Source organism: Nilaparvata lugens, chromosome 2, assembly GCF_014356525.2.
Source record: "Nilaparvata lugens isolate BPH chromosome 2, ASM1435652v1, whole genome shotgun sequence".
In the NCBI taxonomy this organism is placed as follows: domain Eukaryota; kingdom Metazoa; phylum Arthropoda; class Insecta; order Hemiptera; family Delphacidae; genus Nilaparvata; species Nilaparvata lugens.
Window position 1 is genome coordinate 19,060,421 of NC_052505.1, and position 17,304 is coordinate 19,077,724.

At 34.7% G+C, this 17,304-nt stretch overlaps 1 protein-coding gene across 4 annotated transcripts in view; it reads right to left on the reverse strand.

Annotated features, from left to right (window-relative positions):
• Positions 1 to 952: 952 nt before the first annotated feature.
• Positions 953 to 17,304, reverse strand: part of LOC111054577 (phosphatidylcholine:ceramide cholinephosphotransferase 2-like) — a 151,428-nt gene continuing 135,076 nt past the window's right edge. For all 4 annotated transcript variants that reach the window (XM_039420721.1, XM_039420722.1, XM_039420720.1 and 1 more), the window contains 3 exons: positions 10,956 to 11,131; positions 9,062 to 9,227; positions 953 to 4,506 (listed from right to left, as the gene is read on the reverse strand). In XM_039420721.1, coding sequence (XP_039276655.1) covers positions 9,072 to 9,227; positions 10,956 to 11,131 — 332 coding nt within the window. In that variant the 3' untranslated portion in view covers positions 953 to 4,506; positions 9,062 to 9,071. The remainder of the gene's footprint in view (positions 4,507 to 9,061; positions 9,228 to 10,955; positions 11,132 to 17,304) is intronic.

Consider the following 17,304-nt stretch of genomic DNA (forward strand, 5'->3'; position numbering starts at 1 on the left):
AAATGGGGATGAGGTTAATTCATCCTCTAACAATGAAAAGAAATAAATACGATATCAGAATAGAAAATATAAAGGCCACCGTAGTTGAGGGCTTAATGCTTTGAAGACAATAACGAAAGAGGGAACATTTTTGTTGTAAATGCGACTCATGAGAAGCTGCGGGGTCCGCTAAATTTTTTCAATATTCTGAAATTTCATGATTATACATTTTTTTTATTAAGTCTTGATAGGCGAAACACATGCATAGTCAAAATTTACTGTAATGAATATAAAATGAAGGATAAAATATAAAGGTATTTCAACAGTAATATAAAACCCTAATTCAGGTACTAGAGTAAATGGCGATGTTCGAGATAACTAAGGAAGACAGGAACACTTGAAGAAGGAAATGGAAAAAAATCGATGAAGTTAGAAACGTTATACGAACGTAGGCCTACCCATAATGAATCAAGTGAAAAACATTTTATGGTCCTAGGGACACATTTGTTATGTTAAGGTAGGTTATTCTACTACATTTTTAGCTGGGATTAGGAAGACTGAGATTGCAATATTGGATAACCAATTAGAATTATGAACAGCATTCATGCTACATTATGAACAACAAAAATAGCAAAGCTACAATAAATGACAAACATACTTTAAATTTAGAATGTTTCGTGCCTCATCAATTTCTGGTAAAAGATAAATAATACAATTTATCAATGTTGAGTATGAGCTAAGAACAGTTTGAAACTTAGACCACAATAAAAGCTAACTTGCTAGACTAGTTGTTTCAGTATCCAAAAAAGGAGTGATGATTAAATTGCTTAACTCTTGGTATCAAGAGAAATATTGAAAATTCAACATGTTGGGAAGATATGATTTGCAAAATTAAATACCACAACATAATTTGACGGTCATACATTATTTGCAAGATACCTGAACTGCGATTAGTAACAGATAAAACTTAGTAGTACGATCAAAGTGGATGACCTCTACACGTAGCTGATTATTTTCAATGAGGTTTTTTATTTCGATTGCAAGATATTTTGGAGAAGTGACATAGATATGGTGGCAGATTAATTGTTGTTTAAATGGTACGTTTCTGAAGGGAAACTCTCTAGAGTGTTATGCAAATTATTATACTGATTTCTGTTGAAGGAGTCGACAGTAAATTATAGACAATCAAGAGGTGATCCATAGTGAGAGATTGTTTCATATCTGTCAGATTATCTTCTCAATGAGGCACGTCAAGATAATGATGCAATCACATATAAAGAAATTTTCTTTAAAATAATCGTACCTCGTGACATTTATTGTCATCCTGCTCTAAGCCCAAGTTTCTAATTTCGCTAAAGAAACTCTTTCGGATAAAGAAATTTTCTTTCTAATTTCACTAAAGAAAATCTTTCGAATAAAGAAATTTATCTTTCGGATAGAAATTTTCTTTCAAATAACCGTACCTCGTGACATTTATTGTCATCCTGCTCTAAGCCCAAGTATCTAATTTCGCTAAACTCGAATCGAAACTAAAAAACTGATTTCGAAAATATATGAAATATCACAAGTACAAAAAATGAATTAAAAACTATAATATTTTCAACAATACTTGTAATAGAGACATTAAAATAACGGTGAATAATTTAGTCTCATGTTGAAATACAGTAGTAAATACTAGAATCATATATATATTGGTTACAAAATTATTTTCAAATAGAGGAATAAAACGAGATTAACAATATCTTAATCTAAAGTTCAATAAGATATCTAGTAAGCCAATAAATAAATGCGTTTTCATTTTTGACACAGTTCATGAATTGGAAGTGAATCATTCAACACTGGAAAAGGAAGAGTTGAAGAGTTAATGGAAATAGTTTCTCAAATATTTCATAACATGGATAGGAAGTAGATGGATTTACAATTGGAAAAATATCCATAGAGACCAATGGACAACATATAGGTGGAAATCCTTCCATTTCATTGGCTGTGCGAGTAGCCACTCATCATTGGTCAATCTAATGACCAAAAAATATGTCAGAATAAAATTTAGTCGGGCCAGTTACTATTTAATTTCACTAATTTGTGCTTCATCTGATCTTCCGTTCACCGACAATATACTACTTTTATAAATATTCAAAAGAATACTAATTAATGATAAAATTAATCGATTCTCATTTATAAAATGGAACAACTTGGAGTTGTCTTCTAGTTTATTGTTCTAAGCTACACAATAACAAGATTGAAACAATCATAAATCGTAATTTTAAAAAGTAAAAATAGAAGGATTCATACATTATTCTATGTTCAGTTGTGCAATAAAGTAAATTCGTATGGCTTTTGTTGGTGGGAAGTCCCTTGCGGGAAGTTGTGCAATAGGAAATATGAATATAGAGTTCTCTACATATAAATTCAAAAATAATCATTCATTTCGTTTCCTAAATACCCTATTTGAATAAATAATTGCCTTGGAAACATTTAAGAAAATGAACCATACACATATTATCTGTGTGTTGAAATTGACCGAACATTTGAACACTTTAATTTCACTTACTGCTTGCTTGAATTGCAATAAAAACTGTATCTGTAATTTTTGCAGGTTACCTGTATCTCTTGATCACTTAATGCACAAAATATATTGGTGTCGCTTCAAGATTCAAGATTAGTGTCACATTTAGTTACGATCATCTCAATTAGTTTTAATACGTATTTATCATGAGCGATAGAACAAAGATAATTAATACAGACTTAATCTTATTATATATGTCTATTTCAGATACTGTTGATGGTGAGATATTGTTATACCTATCAATAATGGAAACACTGGGTTGTTGATAAATAAATAAGTGATATTTTGACAACAACCCAGTGATTTCTATTCATTGAATTCATCACTATTTAATTTAGTAAATGTTACAAAATAAAATATAACAAATGAAATACTAATCAAGAAATGACTTAATTTGACTTCACTGAGAGCTGATATAGTATGTTACGCTACAAGCACAGAAAGTTAGTGTTTACGGTATGAGGATAGTTTCCCGGGCGAGGCTTGCCGAGCCCGGGAATATGTTATTCGAATACCGTAAACACCTTTCTGAGAGAGTCGCGTACGATATTTTTCGCCACACTACATGTATAGCTGACGCCATAAACTTCGGCGGTTTCGTGGGTCTCTTCTGCGTTCCAACAGCTGATGTTGTCAAGTAGTGTTATCATCTAGCTTGGCTTAGGTGATGATTTTTAAATCAAAAGAGACAATAAATAGATGCATTGCATCAGCTGTGAGTAGGTTGGTTACACCATGTGACCCACGAAGCCGCCTAACTTTTTGGCATCAGCTATATAAGAATAATAAATTGAATAAGAATGTTTTATGAGGGGAGGGGGGAAAACTTTGATGTCTCATATCTCAAGAACCAGACGTAGTAGGGTACTCAAAGTGGGGTGGAAATTTCCGATCTCACCCTCCTGAACACAATGCACCATATGGCACAGTTGTCCAAACACATTTTCAAAAAAGTTTTCTTTTTTTTCACTACCTTTCTTAGTTCCATGTTAGCGGCCGGAAAGTGTACTCTTAGCTGGAAAGAAACCTGCTTCTTACGTCAGACGAGAGTCGTCTGCAAACAATGTCTTTCAGATCTACGTAGGGACCGGAAAACAGCTGCTTTCTGTGAAGTGTGGCGAAAAGTACAATTCGACATGAAAAGCACGAATTTCAAGTGTATTGAGATAAGCTTTTACAATGTGAGTTTGCTGCTATAGTAGTACGTTATGGGAGAACAACACTGAATTTTAATTAAATTTAATTTTTTGTAATAATGTATTTCAAATACTTTCATGTTCCTCAATAATCTCGTCTGAAAGAGATAAAACCAATAAATTAAATACTTGACCAAATACAATAACTTAGAAACATACAATGGCTTACCACTAAGAGCTTGAACCAAATTATTATTACATAGTTATAGAAAAATAAAAAACCACTATTTACAACACATTAATAAATAATATAACAGCTATTCTTATATAATTACATATATTATATACACATCAAGTGTATAGCACATCACATATCTTGAACATAATGTGCAAGCTAAAATTACATCACAAAGCTCAAATATATATATATGTTCATCAACAGTTCCATTAATGCTCAGTATAATATTTATAGTATATATATCATTACTCGAATCTAATCACAATAAGGTGATGAACTTGGACAAAATATTTGACTTTTAAAACATTTCTATTTGTTCGAGAACGCCTATCAAAGGAAAGTTGTGATAAAACTAGAGCTCAAAACGTTATCAAGAGCCTATACAAAAATAATATCAATATTCTAAAAGGGTAGACAAGGGTAAATCATCATTACGCAACCCTGAAGCAGGGATAAAAATGTCCAATTTCTATAAATAGTTAACGATGGCAAATGAATTCACATTTCTGACCAGAACTGACTATTCAATGTAAAACTCGAAACAATTTTGTGAAGACTGCAGCAGGTTCTACGAATCAGCATCAGTTCTGAAAAACGAGAAAGTAAAACTTTAATGGCAGAATAAAATTCTTATATTCAACAACACATAAACTAGGTTAGGTTAGGTTAGGTTAGGTTAGGTTAGATTCATTAAATTCAATCAGATTCATTAAATTTAACTATCATTAGATTCTGTAACGCAGCCAAAACACGAAGAAATCCATAAATTCAGTTTCAGTTACCATTACTTTTGCAAGTCTTTACTATTGAAAATTATCATAGAAGGAACAGTAGGTACTGGCATAGTTTTAGTTGTAATCACAGACAAATTCAAGCAAGAATTTGCGTTTGATAGGATTTTTGTAGCTATATTTGTTTTAGGAACAGATAACACATAAAAAGAAGAAAACATAATCTATTTTCAGGACTATTTTAATGGATCGAAATTCCGGGGAGGAACAGTTTTGGGCTGTACCTGTTGATCCTCCCTCAAATTATTTTACATAATAATTTTGTATTATTGAATCAATAAAAGAATAAGAATAAATAAACTAGTTGACTCCATTGAACTAGTATATTTTTTCTGATTGGAAAGCAGGACTTTGCACTACAAATGCGATGTTGAAATTGATGTCTTATATTCTATATAATATCAATAAAAGAATAAGAATAAATTAAACTAGTTAGCTCCATTGAACTAGTATATTTTTCTTTCTGATTCGAAAGCAGGACTTTGCACTACAAACGCTATTTTGAAATTGATGTCTTATATTCTATATAATATACTGATCAAATCAGAACCTATACAGGATGGGTGAAAAGTCCGAGAACGGCTTAATATCTCATACACAAAGGTTATTTGACAGTGGGTGTGATTGGGGATCCTACTCAAATTAAAAAAAACTACTTTACTATGAGTTCAAAAATCTGGTCCGCCATCTTGGATCCGCCATATTGAATGCAACTTAATTTTTTTAAATAGGAAGGTGGTCATGGCATACATGATTTCGATACGAAATTTCAAGAAAAAATGAATGGTGAAAACCGCATATTGATATATCAAACCGTTCAGAAGATATTCACATTATTAATCAATACTAATCAAAGCAGAAAGGAGAGAAAAAAGTCCGAGAACGGCTTCATATCTCATAGACAAAGGTAATTTGATGGTGGGTGTAATCGGAGATCCTATTCAAATTGAAAATACTACTTCACTATGACTTATAATATGGTCCACCATCTTCGATTCGCAACTTCGAATGCAACTTATTTTTTTAAATAGGAAGGTGGTCATGCGAAACATGATTTTGATACGAAATTACAAGAAAAATGAATGGCGAAAACCGCATATCGATATCTCAAACCATTCAGAAGATATTAACATTATTAATCGATATCATACATAATATCAGAGATGAAATACATAAGTAGTATTGATTAATAATGTGAATATCTTCTGAACGGCTTCAGATATCAATGTGCAGTTTTCACCATTAATTTTTTCTTGAAATCTCGTATCGAAATCATGTATCACATGACAACCTTCCCATTTAAAAAAATAAAGTTGCATTCAATATAGCGGACCAGATTTTTGAAGTCATAGTGAAGTAGTATTTCCAATTTGAGAGGGATCCTCAATCACATCCACCTTGGAATTACAATCTTTTATGAGATACTAAGCCGTTCTCATACTTTTTCCTCTCCTTTCTGCTTTGAATAGTATTGATTAATAATGAGAATATCTTCTGAATGGTTTGAGATATCGATGTGGGGTTTTCACCATTCATTTTTTCTTGGATTTTCGTATCGAAATCATGTATCGGATGACCACCTTCCTATTAAAAAAATGAAGTTGTATTCAATATGGCGGATCCAAGATGGCGGACCAGATTTTTGAAGTCAAAGTAAAGTAGTATTTCCAATTCGAGTAGGATCCCCAATCACACCAAACATCAAATTACCTTTGTGTATGATATATTAAGCCGTTCTCGGACTTTTCACCCAGCCTGTTTAAGCAAAGGCTTCGACAAAATGCTGTATGGTCTATCTCAGTTGAACCAAGTAATGGATGCCATATTAAGTAAAAGAGTATATTATGCTGGCGTGATCCGTGGTCTAGTGGATAAAGTGCTTGCGTAGCAGCATAGAGATCCCGGGTTCAAACCCTCTCATAACCAAATGTTTTTTAACCAGATCACTCCCGTGTTATCGGATGGGCACGTTAAACTGTCGGTCCCGGCTGAAGTATGACAGTCGTAAGGCCCATTGACGGCTTAAATTATATATATTCAGGCGGTGGGACCTTCCCGCAAGGGACTCCCCACACACGTATGCTACCGAGATCCACGTTTTATTTTGCGGCGAGAAAAATAGGAACTTGCAGATGTCAAGTTTCCTATTTTACGCCATTTTGATTTAGACTGTACTCTCAGACAGCCTAGAGTTCAAAGTAGTATAATCCAGTCATCCTGGTATAAGTAGCGCAACACGAGGAGGACAGTGGCTTTAATTGGTGGCAAAGGTTTTCAAATGGCACCCAAGGGCCTTCTCGTGATGCGAGGTATATGATTATCAGGTATATGTTTGAATTGGCATGATAATATTATATAATTGTTAACACTGATACTATCAGTATCATCAATTCCGTTTAAAATACAGTATATTACATTAAAAAATCTCTTTTCATGGTAAATTTTTCATAACTGAGATTCTAATAATGTATTATAATGCATTGCATAAGTTACTTGTAGATAATGGCCTACAAATGCGTGAAATCTCGTCTCGAATTGCAAAAGCATTAATACAACAATGCAAAATCTCAAATGAGTAGGAAATCTTTGTTTGTCTACTCCAATTTCTATCTGAACTCATAGCAAAACCAAATTATTTATTATAAAATAATGTATATGAATCTAAACTGTGAAAATCGACTTGAAAAAATACATCACGGCAGATGACCTACAGAAAATTGCTTGTTTACATTTGTGAAAAATCACTGCTGAATTGTTCCCTAGACATTCAGTATAAGGCCGATTGCAGACCAACCATTATCGCATGTGGTATGTCGGACCGACATGCCAGACAACAATACGACTAACGCACACACACTACATTCGAGAAAACGCGCATTAGAGTAACAGTTTTCAGATGTTTGTATCATACTCTGGTGTTTTTATCATCTCGAGGGAACACTATCACAGCGACTTCGATTATGGTACAGAAGCTAGGGGAAGCGTAGTGCTCAAACCAGTGGTACCACAATCGCAAGGAAAATAATCGCTACCACAGCGCGCATCGTCATGTGGAAGTATCAGTGCCACTGCCATGTCTACTAATGCATTCGGTATGCGCTGCGTTTTTGGTACCACAGAAGAAAATAATCGCTTCCACTTCCTATATGCGATAGTGGTTCGTCTGCAACCGCCTTATTTTACAATATGAGTTTTACCTACTTATAACATCAGACACACAACTAAAATAAACACGTAGGCTAGCTACACAAACATAGATTTTTGTTTGTACAATATTTTGCCGTCTTTATAAATTCTATTAGATTAAACAGATGATTTCAAACAGATGATGTTTGTCAAGTTCCGTTTAATCTGATAGAATTTATAAAGACGGCAAAATATCGTACGAACAAAAATATCGATGTGTGTGTGCAGGGTTTAACAGGTACTATGGTCTGATGTTATCAAGTAAGTACTGATATTTAACAATAATATCGAATGTCTATACACCACCTTAAAGACAAAATCAAATTTTGCTGGCAATTTGGCAACGATGGAAGTTAGAAAAGAGGATCAAGTAACTCACGTTGTAGGTACCAAATCCTTGGTCATATGTCCAATGTCCAAAACTACAGTTTTGAGAAAATGGAGTCCAAAGTTTTCTTGTATGTTCAAACATAATTTTCAAGAATATTTTTGATCCTATCACAATGAAACTTACAAAGTAGGTTTAAAATACACTTATTCATGGTTCTATTATTTCCAAAGTGAAGAAAAAAAAATACTGATTTAATTAGACTAAAGTTGTTTGGTCCATGAGAAACGATGACATAAGTGGACTCAAGTTGTTTGTTTCATGAAAAACGATGACATAAGTGGACTCAAGTTGTTTGGTCCATGAAAAACGATGACATAAGTGGACTCAAGTTGTTTGGTCCATGAAAAACGATGACATAAGTGGACTCAAGTTGTTTGGTCCATGAAAAACGATAACATAAGTGGACTCAGGTTGTTTGGTTCATGAAAAACGATGATATGAGTGGATTTAAGTCATTTTACCAAATGATATTTTACACCATCCAAACAGAAGCTATCAACATTTTAAAATTACAGTAAAGTGTTTATACCCAATCATTGATTCCCAAAATTCATCTGTAATACCTGACTTGAGATGTTATAATGGTCTTGATAGCGGAAGTAGGACTGAAGTGTTTTACCAAAGAGTAGATCTCAAAATTCTACATCCGGATGTGAAATTATCTCATTTGTTTAAAAAGTGGACTTAAGTGCTTGTATCAAATGACCAAGGAACTATCTCTGTTAGGATCCTGGCAATTTGGCAACGGTTCAAGATTTATGGGTGGGTACTTACGTTGTTGGTACTAACTGTCTCTGTTGGGATGCTTGGCAAGCATGCGCCGAGGCCAGGGCAGAGGCCAGTCGTACTGGCGAGGTACAGGCCCACCCACGTTCGCTTCGAAGTACTGGAACAGACTGTACCACCAAACCCTCGACAAGTGGTTGTTTAGACCCGGATGCTGCAAGCAAAACATTGATCAAATCAAATTGTTTATTGTCAAAAAAACATTTGAAATGTTATAACAACGTCAATATCAGTATTATTTTAAGACTCCTCCGCCACTCCCACTGTCTCTGATAATCACCCACAACCTTGGCATGTTGCATTTATTCATGGCAGTAGAGGAGGGACTTTTTTTTGAATTGAATGTGTCATAAATATACATAAACATAATTATCATAATGAGCCATGTCATAACATAAAAGTGATCATTTTCCTATAGTTAAGAGGTTATCATAAATAATCTCAAAATCCATGAATATTATTAATAACATTTGTTATTTGTTGATACAAATTATTTGTATTGATATTAATAAGTTGAAAACATACATAAAACTAAACATACATGAACTGAAATTCAATTTTCTGATTGACAAGTTCTTCAAGGGCCTCATTTCTATAATTGGAAACGTTTTTCCTTCACGAAATGAGACATTCCCAAATAATTCAAAATAGATGAAACTTGACACTATTTTCTCTTAATCTTATTTTGTGTTCTGAAAAAAGTTGCCCGTAAGTCAGGACGTGATTCCTCACATCAAAAAAAGGAAAAAGTTCTAATTAACATAGGTCCGAAAATGCTTGGTTACCAAGTTATACAGGGTGGAAGATTTCGTCTGAATTTCAGTTCCCTTGTTGAAACGAAGCCCTACGGGTATTTTTTGCTATTAATTAAGATGTACAATTCAGCATACTTAATGTAAAATGAACTGAAAAATTTAATAAACCCGTTTCCAGACCTGTAGCTACAGTAATTTCCAAGATAGATGATGAGATACGCGAAACATGTTACCGAAAAACAAGTCCCTTTATGCTTTGAAACAGATTTACTATGTTAAATGTACAATAAACAGAGATATTTCTCCACATAACTTGTAGAAAATTTAATTTCGAAGAGAAAGATGTAAAATAAGTCTATAATAGACAAACGCAACCTATCAAAAAATAATCCTTAATTACATACAAACGCATGAAAAATAGACAGAATCTGTTAGCTCGATGTCTATTTTTCATGCATTTTGTAAGTTATTAAGATTATTTTCTAAAAGGTTGCATTTGTCTAACATAGACTTATTTTACATCTTTCTCTTCAAAATTAAATTTTCTACAAGTTTTGTAAAAAATATTTCGTGTTTATTGTACATTTAACATATTAAATCTGCTTCAAACCTCAAAGGAACTTGTTTTTATGAAGCAAATTTCGTGCATTTCCTCACATATCTTAAAAATTACTGTAGCTACAGGTCTAGAAACGGTTTTATTCAATTTTTCAGTTCATTTTACATGAAGTACGCTAAATTGTACATCTTAATTAACAGCCAAAAATACTCGTAGGGCTTCGTTTCAGCAGGGGAGCTGAAATTCAGACGAAATTACTGTAGCTACAGGTCTGGAAACGGTTTTATTCGATTTTTCAGCTCATTTTACATTAAGTACGCTTAATTGTACATCTTAATTAACAGCCAAAAATACCCGTAATGCTTCGTTTCAGCAGGGGAGCTGAAATTCAGACAAAATCTTTCACCCTGTATAACTTGGTAACTAAGCATTCTCGGACCTATGTTAATTAGAGCTTTTTTCTTATTTTGATGTGAGGAATCACGCCCTGACTTATGGGCACCTTTTTTCAGAACATTCTGTATAAGTCCCAAAATATTGATAATTGGAAAAAGAAAGAAGAGATTACCTTCAATTGAACATGATTGGCTAACGTGTGATAGATCCAGAAAATTGTGGTTGTCACATAATAAGCTATCAACACGTCGACGGTGTAGTGACCCCTAGCTAGTAACACTAGAATAACGCCAACAAAGGAAGTTAGAGCAGACGCCCAATGTAACAGGTAACATCGTTTCGGAGAATCTGCAACAAACGCATTTCACAATATTACAGATTAGAATTATAGTCGATTAAGCTGATTCCAAAATAGAATTATCAAGTAAACAAGTTTTAACACTGTAATATGAATATATTTTTTTAGTGTCGTTCTTGACTCCTCATTACAGGAATGCCATACGCATAATAATACAAGGGTGAATCAAATGATAACACTTAAAAGTGTTGTAAAGTTCTGGGAAGTTGTAGGATTGATCCGGTAGTTGGGAGGGATGTTCGTTGAAGCTCACACAATGACTACCATGTGCATCAATGACCTTGCTACACACAATCAGCAGTGACTTCAGTTACAATATGGCCGCCCCCATTATCAATATGCACCGTGTTAAATCAGCGATCAGTCATTCGTTTCTTGATCAGTGAAGGTGTCAAACCAATGGAAATTCATAACAGGATGACAGTACAGTATGTTGATTTATGTTAGTCCAGAAACAAACATTACTATCAACCAAAAACAAAAAACACAAAGCCATTGCTCATCGCCAAAATAAAAAAATCCGAACTCAGCGATCAGCAGTAAAACTCTTGCTGACTCCCTTCTGCGATGTGAACGGAGTAATTTTAGAGCATTACATTGACAAGGGGAATGACAGTAAACAGTAATTCTTATTTGAATCTCTTAAAAAATCAACTTCGGCCAGCAATCAGGAGTGAACGGCGAGGACTTGTCACTTCAGGTGTGTTGTTACAGCATGACAACGCCAGCCCGTCTCTCACACACATACAGCCCGTCTCTCGGATCAAATTATCCAGGACATCAAATTTGAATGCCTCATTCACCCTCCTTATTCTCCAGACTTCGCCCCTAGTGACTTTCATGTGTTTGAAAAGCTTAAAGATGCAATGGGAGGCAAGCATTTCCAAAGTGATGAAGAAGTGAAAACCGCGGTGCATGAGTGGCTACAGGCACAACCAAAAGAATTCTTCAAACGTAGTATCCATGCCCTTCCAAAGCGGTGGAACAATTGCATAACACTTCAAGGAGACTATGTCAAAAGAAGATAAATTTAAGTTTTACTTATAAATAACATATAACACTTTTAAGGTTTTCATTTGATTCACCATCGTAACACTGTAATGACTAAATTAATTGTGAAAAAATGAAATATTTAGTCACTGACTGGAGCATGCTTTCGAATCACATGGGATCCATTGTCACAGTTGATGGGCATGTTGACAATTAATCCCATGCGATTCGAGAGCATGCTCCAGTCAGTGACTAAATACAGGGTTTGGCAGGGAGGTATGGATGATTTGATACTACAGTTACACACTCATTTTTAAACGAATCTCAACATTTATAGTTTTAGTGTGTACCTTGAATGTTGCCATTATAAAAATCAAAGAGGAAAACATTTAAACATTGATTATGTAAGGAAAAATAACATGGAAAATGTTGTCTGTTTTTGTCCATACACACCTGTAGACGTTGTGAGAAGTTGTCTATACTCCTCTGAAGCATTGCACGTGGTACTGCTAGAATTTCCCGAGTTATTGTTCCACTCAGGGCTTCAAAGGTTCGTGGTTTGTTTATGTATACACGTTCTTTTAGGGAGCCCCATAAAAAATTGTCACAAGGTGACAAGTCCTGTTACCGAGGAGGCCACTCCATATCTCCACGAACAAAATGAGGCGTCCAGGGAAGGTCTGCCTCGGAAATTCCATAGCTGCTCTCAATGTATGGTATGTCGCCTCATCTTGTTGAAACCTTATAGTATTGACGTTAATACGTCGTCTTCTCAATTTGGCAGAAAAATTCACGCAGCATCGTTAAGTAACGATCCGTATTGACAGTGACGGTTCAACCGTTTTCTCGGAAAAAGGAAGGGCCAATAATAAGTTTTATGGGGCTATCTAAAAGCACGTGTATACATAAACAAATCACTATCTAATAAGCCCTGAGTGAGATATGGAATGGCCTCCTCGGTAACAGGACCTGTCACGTTGTGACTATTTTTTATGGGGGCTACCTAAAAGCACGTGTATACATAAACAAATCACGAACCTTCGAAGCCCTGAGTGAAACAATAACACAATAAATTCGAGCGGTACCACGTGCAATGCTTCAGAGGAGTATGGACAACTTCTCACAACGTCTACAGGTGTGTATGGACAAAAACGGACAGCATTTACCAGATGTTATTTTTCTTACATAATCAATGTTTTAATTTTTTCCTCTTTGATTTTTATAATGGCAACATCCAAGGTACAAACTAAAAATATAAATGTTGAGTTTCGTTTAAAAATGAGTGTGTAACTGTTATTTCAAATCATCCATACCTCCCTGCCAAACCCTGTATTTAGTCACTGACTGGAGCATGACTGACTCTAGAATCGCATGTGATTCATTGTCAACATGCACATCAACTGTGACAATGGATCCCATGTGATTCGAAAGCATGCTCCAGTCAGTGACTAAATATTTCATTTTTTCACAATTAATTTAGTCAGAAAGGTGTCATTACAGTGTTATTATTATGCGTGTGGCATTTCTGTTATGAGGAGTCAAAAACAACACTAAAATAGACCATACAGGTATATACAGAGTGAGTCATATGTATGGGAACCCTTCAATAAATTGGAGACTGTTGTAGATATAATACTGTAACTTCCAGGATGAGTTATTGATCGAATACTCTACCATTTGACGTACATCTGAATTTAAGCCTTTCAGAAGGGGGTGACTTAGGGGTTGTAACTCGAATATTTTAAATGTAAACACCCATTGTGTGGGTGTTTTTTAAACAAGATGGCATCAATAGAAATGTTCTATGATACTTAGAGTTTCGTTTAAAAATGAGTGTGTAACTGTAGTATCAAATCATCCATACCTCACTGCCCAACCCTGTATTTCATTTTTTCACAATTATTATAGTTTGCGAGTCGTCATTACAGTGTTGAAACTTGATGAAACATAAAAGAAATTCAAGACTTCAATTAATAAATATTCTTGTAAAAATATTATAGTCGATTTATGTGAACAAACCTATCGATAACGATAACGCCACAGTTCTCAAAGTCAATCCCTTGATAAAATGTACGAATGATGATTATTCACATGATAAATATAAATTGTTAAATAATAATATCGAGTGACCTGGTTGGCTCAGGTCTGGTGTCATACTTTTCATATTACATTTAATATTCTTAGATGTAAAGATGTCTATAATTGTGTTCAGAAGCGGACAACGTTCTGCAGTCTTTAGTGAGTATTTAACAACTAATGATAAGCATACTTGTTTCCTCTCAGAAAGCACTGTATCGACTGAGTCTGATCGTCAACTTGGAGGCAATCTTCATTTCTTCGTCAACCTTTATTTTCCCTCAAAGTCTGAGGTTGTTTTAATTGTACTATCCTATTATATTAAGCGAGCAATTTCTGTATAATTATGGTTATATGGTTATCTGGTTTCGTATGTCCAACGGATCTCGAAAACGGCTCTAACGATTTTCACGAAATTTGGATCATAGTAGGTCTATGATATAAAAATTCGATTGCACTAGGTCTCATCCCTGGGAAAACTCGCTGAAGGACATGAAAAGGATAACAATTATTCATCCTTGGAAAAACAGATGATAATTTCGTTGTCTGTCGATAACAGAAGATGAGTGTGCCTGTGTGGGAGATCAGCTGTGTAATCAATCAGCTTACCGTATCTCGCGAGAAATCTAGAAATTTTAATAGACTCGATCAAAATAATCTGATTTTCTGACATGAAATGGTATATCATAATATTCAAAGTTCATCATTATTTTCACAGTTTTAAGTGATTAGTGAGTGTTATTTTGTTATTCAATTTGGTTTGTAAACAATCTAAATTAGAACTTTTCTGTTTTTAAAAATATTTGGACTGAAAATTGGACCTGAATTCAAGTGCATGGAACATAACCTACTTTTTGAAATATTTATAGTGTATATATCAAAATTCGGGGAAGTAGCAGTTTTGGGCTGTGCCTGTTGGTCCATCATCAATCATTAAACAATTAAGTTCTGTTTATCAATAAATGAATAACGAGCAAAGCTCGGTGCCTCGATATTATTTAATTTTATAAGAAAAATACTCCACTGCGAGGGAAATACTGTACACTATAGTGATGTCCACGTTATAATGGCAGTGTTTGATTAGCAATGGTATTGCTATCCTTGTTTATAATTCAACAAAACGGATAGCGCTATCTCTTTCTCGCTTTGCTTAGTTGCCAGATCGTCTGTTAAAAATGTAGAATTAATAATTAATGAACAAAATATTACATCTCAATTATGAAATTATTGAAAAATATAATTTCTTGCTAAATAAAGTTTAGTTGATCATTTCAAACGAGAATGAACAGTTAATATTACATCAATAAACCTGTATCAGCTATCCTCTATAGAAGGCATTGACAAGACAGAGGATCAGCAACGTTGTTCTCCTATCTTTCTCCACTGCCATTATAACGTGGACCTCACTATAGAAGTAGTCGCCACAGTATTAATAATGATAATAATAATACTTGGGGTGATGCCCACATAAGCTCTTAGGCTTGTGCGTGGGTATTGAGTGAGAGGGATGATGATGATGATGATGAGAGATGACGACTACTTTTTAGGTAGACGGGACCAACGGGGCTTATAGTCTCCTCTGAAAGACCGGAAATACTAAGGGAATAATAATAACTGAATAATAATGAAAACGTTTTCTTTGACATCAGTAATATATTGTAATTTATTTTTCACTATTAGTTCCATTGTTTTTCTTTTTTTAATATCAGCTTGATTTTGTTTTGAATTGATGATCTCACTCAGCGGACAGGATTTTTCCTTTGCTGGGTGAGGCCAATAGTGTATTTTGATTGTTTTGTATTATATTGTATAATATTAAAAAAATCTGGTGCGGCGCACTCACACAACTTTCCTTGCCGTTATGAAAATTGATCACCTGACGCTAGTGTTCACGCGCATCTCAAGTCTACTTATAAACAAAGATCTGAGCCAGCTGGTGACAGGACATTAACGCTGGAGACATACGAGGTCTGCTATATCTTCATAGTGAATCATTTAATAGAATCAACAGTTTGCAATTCAATAATCACATTTTCTCAAATTTCAAGCTTATTTTCAATTTTAGGTGAAAATGTTACTGAACATTAATTGTAGAGATTTTCATGCTCAATCTCTTCCACTTGAAATGTTTTGTTCAGAATGTATCTGAAACCTGATAATTGGGAATCTATAATCAAACAATGCATAGATGGGGCGGAGCTCCTGAAATTTTTACACATATGGGACTTGTGGCAGTTAATAGAGCTTATCTATGACTATTTCAGGTATGAATTTAATCAAAATCGTTGGAGCCGTTTTCGAGAAAATCGCGAAAAACCCCGTTTTTGACAACATTTTCTCCATTTTAGCCGCCATCTTGAATTGCATTTGATCGAAATTGTTCGTGTCGGATCCTTAAGCTGCGTACACATATTCGTGCTTCCAACCCGCACCGAGCACGCTCCTCCCTCGTACCGCCATCGTACCACCATCGAACCACAGTCGGACCGCCCACGCACCCATCATGAACGTTATGGAAGATGTTAGATCTTCTCGCGTTCCCCGGTCGAACAACTCTTGCTCGCCGGTCGATCATCAATCGCTCTGCTGGAGTGACGTTCGGCTGCGGAGCAGAGCGAGAGTCTGTAGGCACTTTTATATTGTAAGGACCTTAAGTTCCAAATTTCAAGTCATTACGTTGATTGGGAGATGAGATATCGTGTACACACACACAGACACACACACACATACAGATCAATTCCCAAAAACCACTTTTTTGGACTCAGGGGACCTTGAAACGTATAGAAATTTAGAAATTGGGGTACCTTAATTTTTTTTCGGAAAGCAATACTTTCCTTACCTATGGTAATAGGGCAATTAAAGTAATACTCAGATGCGTATCGCTTCTTAAGGTGCGTACAGATATACGCGCCGCGAACATGAGCAATTCACTTTTAATCAGCTTTTTATATCTGTATTTTTACAAAACGGTAAGATACAGATATAAAAAGCTTGGCATCAGCTGATTAAAAGTGAATTGCTCATGTTCGCGGCGCGTATATCTGTACGCACCTTTAATAGGTAATAGGGTATAGGTATAGGTAATAGGGCAAGGAAA